Source organism: Pollachius pollachius (genome assembly GCF_949987615.1).
Source record: "Pollachius pollachius genome assembly, chromosome: 17".
NCBI lineage: Eukaryota > Metazoa > Chordata > Actinopteri > Gadiformes > Gadidae > Pollachius > Pollachius pollachius.
In genome coordinates this window covers 8,825,092-8,833,006 of record NC_136950.1, presented here as the reverse complement: position 1 = coordinate 8,833,006, position 7,915 = coordinate 8,825,092, and the positions used below count along the sequence as shown (strand labels likewise).

The following is a 7,915-nucleotide window of genomic DNA, read 5'->3' as shown; positions in this document are numbered from 1 at the left end:
TATACAACAGATATATTTATAACATTGTTGTTGATAGGCTATATTTATCACATTTAGGTTTATATATTTGCTATCGGCCATGTTTGATTGTGTTGTCTTAACTGTTAACCCGCGAACTTGGGTTATGTTGATCAGCGTTACTATAGAGATCGTGACAATAGCTGATGCAGCGGGAGTCTGGGCGTGTGTAGGACCGACCCACGCTGTATGACCAGTGGCGTCAATAGGCTGTCTCACTTGTATTCATTTTACTCTGAAATAACTTGAATGGAACTTTAGATGTCTGGGCTGGGTTGCACCAACTGGGCGTAAGCCTGGTCATAACTACGCCTGGTTGTAACTTGGCGTTCTATGTCCGACCTAACTGTTACGCCAGGTCTTAACTAAGACCTACTTAGCAGTTACGACCAGGCTTACCTAAGACCAGTTGGTTCAACCAGCCCCTGGGGATAAGCAGCACAGCATTTAAAGCTATAATAAACTGCATATTTTGTGTTCTTTCTGGGCTAAGCCCCGGATATTTCAAAAACCTAGAAACGCCCCTGTGTATGACAGCTGTTACACTAAGCATAGACAGTAAAAAAGTAGCTTAGATGGTAGAGGGGTTAGAAACCAATAAATGAAAATAGGCTATTTATTTCAGGTAGCCTATTATTTCACCAATTGTTTTGGAAAAGTTTAAAATCCCCCCCAAAAAAACAACAAATAAATCACGTTCCCAGCGCCCCACTAGGTTGTGCCAGAGTGATAGATATACCTATGGCTCTGGGTTGTGCAAATGCCCCCAAGGGGCGGTACTGCCCCCGTTGAGAAACCATGGTTTAAAGGGGACATATCATACCACCAGGTGTGAGTGTAATTAGCCATTACAAGTAGGTTTGAAAATGTGCAGCATTGTGACATCACGGGTGGGCGTGTCCATCTAGATGTGTGCTGGATAGATCAGTCTACCAGCCTACCCAGTAGACTAGCAAACACTGCTCATCTATCCGTCACACATCTAGGTGGACACGCCCACCTGTGATGTCACAATGCTGCACATTTTGAAAACGGCTTGTAATGGCTAATCACACTCACACCTGGTGGTATGATATGTCCCCTTTAAAGCCTACTTGAATGTGCTCAAAACATGTGGACACATTTGGTAATGCTGGCGCACATTGATGACGTATTTTACTTGCAGTTCTTTATCTTAGTTCACTTGGTCTTTGTGCATTCAGCTGAGCACATGGTAGCGGTAAGTGTCTTATCGTTTGCGCCTTGGACACTATTTGTCTGTAAATATCTCATTGTTTGAACTGCTATAGTTAGATATGTTAGATATTCTTCATCAGGCTAATTTGTTTCACTGTCATGAATCATGCAGTTTGCTTAAATCCTAAAATAGGGGGTTGGTCACTTTTGTTGTGGACCCTATTATTCTTAGATTCAATCAGAAAGGTTGTTTGATTCAAACTCTGGGGGTTTTTTGGACGGTGCTGTACATCTCTGAGGTTTGTCCCGACTCTGTCTGGTCACAGCCCCTGAAAAGAAAAAATATAAAAGAAAATAATAAGAAATATTCTTGCATTCTTCTTTAGATTTAGGTTGAAGTCCCGTGAGGATTTCTATTTTCTCTCTAGAAATACCAAGAGCTGCTTACTCAGCGACAGCATTGGATCTTTGAAACTGGACCGCAGAGTAAAGGACCTGCTCTGTCGGATTTGATTGGACATGAGAGCCAGCCAACTGGTCAGGCACTTCCTGGGTCTCTGAGCGAGGGAAGTTGATGAAGGAATACTGCTGTTCTCTTGGTTCTCCCTGTGCCGCAGGAGCAAAGTGATTTGTGAGACGTTGTATCACACAGCAACAGGAAGTGACTGACAGAGCGAGAGGACAGAAGAATACATGTAGAAAACCCTTGACCCTTGGTGTGTTGTAAGGTCAGAAGTGAATATGGTCAGAAGTCAATTAGGTAAGAAGACTATAAGGTAAGAAGTCTAAGGTCAGAAGTCTCTTGTTTTGCAGGAAAATTAAGCAGCTTCTAAGGGCCGTGTGATTTTAGCATATTCATAGATTCTAGCATTAATGAGTGAATCCATTTTTGGGGGTTAACATTTTTCTAGCATGTCCTCTAAACTCGCCAAGTTCCCTCCAAGAGTTGAGTTCCAAGAGTTGAGTTGAACGTTAAGCCATAGCGCCTCATGGTTTCCTTTGTTTATGAATTTAGATTAATGACCTATATGGTAAACCCTTTGCTATTAACTTTGTTTTGTTATTGTGTGTAATGATGGTTGCATGAGATGAGATGAAACCTACGACTGCATGCATAAGAAAGAAGAACAAAGAAACCCCACCACTATTTACTGTGTCTCAGCAGCCCCAAACACAACCGGTTTCCTTTCTTTCTCACTTTTTCAATTCAACTCTCGAAGCATAGGTTTCACCTGTGTTCCACTGTGTTGGTAAAGGATGTGTTGGTAAAATGGCTATCATCTGTTTCTCACCTCTTCTGTGGTATCTGGCCTTCCTCCCTGGTCACATGCTTTTCTGGAGGCCCTCCTTCTTCTGGCAAAGAGAAGACGAATTAATAAGAAGAAGTGAATGCATGCCAAATGATAGAGAGAATATCTCACATCAACCAGAGGAAGATGAGGAAGAGTATGGTGGCCAGGAAGACTGCAACAGTTCCTACTGCTGCAGCTCTTATCCCTGATGATGATGACGATGATGATGATGATGATGAGGATCTCGCTGGAAAATATTGATCAGATTTAACGAGTAGTTTCTGTCCCCTAAACTATATAAATACAAGGAATCAAAGATTCTTATCGATATGCAAATGCCTCTTTACATTTACAATGCCTTGTGTTTTTCCATATATGGTGCTGTTAGTGAGATTTTATTCAAGCGATTGGGTGCTCTTTGAACAATGAGGATTATTTTGAAAGCAACCTTTACCTGTCACATTAACGAACGACCAGCTGGAATTATGATGTCCGATTGCATTATAAGCTTGACAGTAATAATGTCCTCCATGGTCGGATGTCATATTACTGAGGGTGTAGTTCTGTCCTGATTCCTTCACTGAATCGTCTTGTTCCTTGAACCAGGTGTAGTTAGCTGCTGGGTTGGCATCACTGCTGCAGCTCAGAGTCACTGAACTGCCCTCCTCTACTTCACCAGAGGGACTCACGGTCACTAAGGGGGTCTTTGGAGCATCTGTTAAGTGAAATTCCAATATTATATGAATTACTAACAGTTTAACACGTAGTTCTTGGCCCTAGTGGTCCATAAGATAACGTACTGCGGAGTTGACTTACACACTGAAGGAGAGGGAAAACGTTCAAATCCTTTAACAGCACATGCATAGCTGTCTTCAGAGTTAATAATGACCCTGTCGTCCTTTTCTTGTCCTCTGTAGTACCTTCCTGTTCCTTGTTGGACTGCTGTTCCTGCATTCTCTCCATTCCTGAACCACTTGTAGTAGGTGGTAGTGATATCACAAATACTGTGACATTCCAGGTCTAGCCGGGTAGGCTCGTCACTGTGAAGAAAAGCCAATTTCACCTGCAGATCTGTGACGGAGAACAAATAATTGTAATGTATTCAACAACAAAACCATAGTATTATTGTAGCACTAGGTCTCTAGGACGCTGAGGAGCAGGGGAGGGTATAAATACAGGAGCACAAGGCTGCAGCCTCCCTTTGTACTAAGCCTGGTTTGAGTGTTTGGTGAACCAATCGCCTAAGCAGCAACAAAAGGTAGTGCATTAAATTGTGATTTTAACATCTGCTGAAACTCTGCATTTTATATAGCTTTCCTTTCCATGTATTTGTATTTAATCTAATGTATTTGATTATTCCACTACAGGAAGCTTGGGCCTTTCGTGTTGTTCTTAAGTCCTGTTTAAGTGTTTGTAGGACAGCGATCATGGACAGCTATTAACAACAAAGGTTATTACCAGCCCCTGTGTTAACATTTACTATAATGGCATTTGAATGTACCTTAATTAATTTATTAATTACATCAAATCTGTTTACATTTAGGCTAGCCTTTATTGTATATTTTATAACAGCAAGAAGCTACTAATTCATAGGCCACAGTTTTATTTGTGCTGCATTATTTTCTTTGGCTAACGTTGTTATTATTGAGGGCCGGGCAAGTATCATCATTTGGGCCATAGGCACGGCAGTGTGAGGCAGGCTTATGGTTCTCTGTAGGTCTTTGGCCTTTGTGTGCTGTGTATTAGTTCAAGTGTTATTGTGGTTCTGATTTGATACGGTCTAAGTTTGATGTGTTTTTCTCTTATTCTTGATTTGTTTGTTGTGTTAGCTGCACGCCCCTAATAGGCCTAGTAGTTTGTATTGTATCTCTTCAGCCCTGTTTTGCCTTTTACCGGTCCTAGTCCCTCCATTATGCCCTATTCAATCTCTTATTTGATTTATTATTGTGCCCTTCCTGTGTTGCCATTAGATACTGTGTAAATAAAGTATTATTACATATTACTATATCAGCCTCTGGTGCTTTTCACCCTGGACCCATCCCTGTTTGGGGGATCCCTGTTATATTGTAATAACCCATAACACACATTAAATGGTACTAATGGTTACTAATTATCATCACTAATTCCCATTTTGGCCACATTAACATGATATTATTGTCAAGTTTACCTGTCACAGTTAAGTTCACTCCATGGCTACCAGTATATTCCCAATCTGTTTGTGCTGTCAGTCTCCAGAACTTGTACTCAGCAGAATCACTCGGTTTCAGGTCTCTGATGCTCAGGGTACACGCTCCAGAGTACCTAGACTCAGTACATTGGTTTTCTCCACAGCTGTATTCAACCCGACCTTTGTAGTCGGTTTCTTTTCCTATATCAACCGGATTATTTCTGTCTATCTTGGTAAACCAATGTGATTCCAGGACTATGGAAGAGCTGTGTGTTTTCGATTTTTCGGCAGGGTATTCATAGGTGCAGCTGATATTAACCGTTGATCCTTTTGAAGCGCAGATATTACTCGGTGTGTAAGTTATCTTCCAGTCAGTTTCACCCTGTAGCGCTGTAAAAAACAAGTACATCTCATTGAGAAAGAACACACATTTAATGTCTGGAAACTGCATTTTAATGTTCTACACAGACTATTCCATTTAAAGACCTGGATGCAGTATGCAAAAGGAACTCCATTAACCCCTGAAATGTTCAAGATTTTATGCCGTCAGATTATAGCCAACATATTTATACTGATATCCAAAATGATACCAGCGTAAAAAATGAAATGGGCAAATTTCCAAAATATTATCTAAATGAAGGAGTACAAAATATTTTGCACTTTAAAAAACTTTTTTTCAAAGACTTAAATATGTTAAGGGTTTTCTTAACTGTGACATTTTCGCCTATATAGTTTTTTACTGTAAGATGTCAACACGTTTCAACATGACATTGTCACCTGGCTATACCAAATGTTTAGATCTGTTGTGGTACTTATGCAAATTAGCACATACGTAATTAGATTATGCAACGTTTCCCCATGTTAACAAACAATTTCCAAAAACTTGAAATACATTTTTATTTGTCTAGATGTAAGTTATCAACTCAGGAATTTTCATGCTGATATCTAAATGTTTACCATATTCATGTGAGAAAAATAATATATAGCCGTATGAAAAGGCAATATTTGGGTCTTTTTCTAAACTTTCCCCAAACGGGATATTCTTCTGGGCTTTTTTTTTCCTTACTCAGGACATATTGAGGATACAAATTCTGTTGAGTTTGATTCTGTTGTAATTTGTTCTAGGTTGACCCCCATTTTGGCTTAAAACGACGTTGGATTATTAAATGTGAATCTCTTTTCATGTTTGTTTCAACCTCTCTTAATTTGGTTTTCATATGAAACAGTTAAACTAAAGGTTCAGAATGTAATTGTACCAACCTGGTATTAACAGAAGGAAAGCTAGAAATCCACTAGCTGCTGATTGAAGATTCATTGTCACGCCGTCCACTTCTGCCGCCTAGTTGGGGCCAGTCTCTTCATTCATTCATCTCCTGCGCTCTGCACCTGTGGGCAATCCTCCATCAACACCCATTACATCAACCCCGGTTCTCCACAATCATCGCTAGATCGTTGTTTCACGCTTCATAGTTAGTACCGCGTCCCTGGCTCTCCCTAGTGTCTAGATTGCCTAGTCCTTGTGTTCGGTCCCTCGCCCAAACAATCTCCCTGTGAACAGTGTTGACGAACCCTCGCCTGTCTGACTACCCTCCCGCTGTCGCCGAACACCCGTCTGTCTGACCACCCTCCTGTCTGACCAACCCTCCTGCCGCTGAACCCTCGCCTGTCTCAGTAAAGACCCTTTAATTGACTATGCGCCAGCCTCACTCTGTGTCGAACATTTGGGTTCACTCGCTTTCCCCATAACATTCATAGTTTGTCTCTCACACTGTCGCTAGAGATATTCAAACGTATCTGCGTTAGGATTTAAAATGACAAATAAAAAAGTAAAATTCACATCAATGGTAATTTAGCTGAGATAACCATCAAACGTATCTTCCCATGTATTAATATGTATCGCATTAACTCTTACCTGTTAGGCTCACACTGTCGCCAGAGATATTCAAACGTATCTGCGTTAGGGTTTAAAATGACAAATAAAAAAGTAAAATTCACATCAATGGTAATTTAGCTGAGATAACCATCAAACGTATCTTCCCATGTATTAATATGTATCGCATTAACTCTTACCTGTTAGGCTTGATGTTTGAATGTAAAGGTTGTTAAGCATTTCTATTCAAGAAATAACATCTAGAAGAAGGAAGCTGGTCTGACACGGAGTATGTTGTAAGCCTTTTTAAGATTAGATCGCACACCAAAGGGGAACATTCAAAGACTTCTTCCTCTTTACACAAATAAGCACCAGAAGTAGCATGAGCTACTGGGCTTACTTCAGGGTCAAATGCAAGACGAAGAGAAAGTAGGCATACCTTATTTGGAGAAGATTCAATCGATGGTCCAGCTCCACTGAGTCACAACGTTTTGTAATCAACAAGACGAGGTGAAAGGGGTGCTGGAGTTGCTGGGACGATCTCAAATGAATGTATATGTGAATGTCTTAATAGAGCTCTAAAGGCTGTACCAATTGTGCTTCTGTGTAGCGACCCTAAACTGTCCTCAGTGATTGTTTTTAATTTTCTGAGCTTATGACACTTACCATTAGCTGTGGTAAAATTACCCTAACTGTAGATCTGGAATTCCAGACATAAAGCTCTTGCAGGGCCTCAAGTTGAATCCAGCGTGAGACCACCAGCACGGTGGTCTCACGCTCTCATACTTGAGAAGACGATATCAATATGACCACTACGGCTCTAATCTGACCATAACTCCAACTAAAGTCAAAGCAGAATATGGCTACATCATCATGCATTATATAAACCACATTTATGTATTTCCACTTAGTAGATCTAGAAATTGTCAATCTAATTTTTTTGGATTTTATTATTATTATTAAAAAATAAAATCATACTCATTACTACCGATTTTTTTTTGCACTTTATTCTGTTTGGGGCATTTCCTCCCAGTGCAAATATGTTTAAATTAGTTACAGAAAGCAGTGTTCTGAAATGGGATCAATTTATAGTTTTTTAACCTATGTTGTGAGTAATACACTGAAAAAAATGTTGTTCGAATTTACTTAATTTTTATATGACAAGTGGTTGCACAAAATAAATTAATCTAAATACAGATAATTTATATAAGTTTTGGTTACATAAAATGTATTTGTTTAGTTTAATTAAAAATGTGAGGTTGATTTTACTAAACTATTTTGAATAGAGTTTACTCATACCTTTAATTAGAATGACCAATAATTATTATATTCAATATACTCTACTGAATTATGTTAATACAGATAAACTAAATTGTTTAATTTCTACATCAT

The 7,915-nt window shown here is 39.6% G+C and overlaps 1 protein-coding gene across 2 annotated transcripts; it reads right to left on the bottom strand.

Moving 5' to 3' along the window:
* Positions 1 to 1,028: 1,028 nt before the first annotated feature.
* Positions 1,029 to 6,813, bottom strand: LOC307089058 (sialic acid-binding Ig-like lectin 14). 2 transcript variants are annotated; one of them, XM_079755151.1, is made up of 10 exons: positions 6,724 to 6,813; positions 6,566 to 6,605; positions 5,914 to 6,039; positions 4,654 to 5,043; positions 3,303 to 3,557; positions 2,941 to 3,201; positions 2,616 to 2,733; positions 2,487 to 2,547; positions 1,643 to 1,800; positions 1,029 to 1,523 (listed from the first exon to the last, which is right to left on the bottom strand). In XM_079755151.1, the coding sequence occupies exons 3-10, from the start codon at positions 5,966 to 5,968 to the stop codon at positions 1,451 to 1,453; spliced, it is 1,371 nt and encodes a 456-aa protein (XP_079611277.1). In that variant the 5' UTR covers positions 5,969 to 6,039; positions 6,566 to 6,605; positions 6,724 to 6,813; the 3' UTR covers positions 1,029 to 1,450. The 2 variants fall into 2 exon arrangements, with proteins under 2 accessions (XP_079611277.1, XP_079611278.1); XM_079755152.1 differs by having other exon boundaries at positions 2,487 to 2,544.
* Between the last annotated feature and the right edge of the window lie 1,102 nt (positions 6,814 to 7,915).

Excerpts from the sequence above, each read along its gene's own strand:
- LOC307089058 (XM_079755151.1), bottom strand. The coding sequence starts at position 5,968 with ATGAATCTTCAATCAGCAGCTAGTGGATTTCTAGCTTTCCTTCTGTTA. Across the intron at positions 3,202-3,302 it reads TTTTCCCTCTCCTTCAGTGT|ATGCTCCAAAGACCCCCTTA; the intron begins GTAAGTCAACTC and ends TTCACTTAACAG. Across the intron at positions 1,801-2,486 it reads GGCCAGATACCACAGAAGAG|GGAGAACCAAGAGAACAGCA; the intron begins GTGAGAAACAGA and ends CCTGCGGCACAG.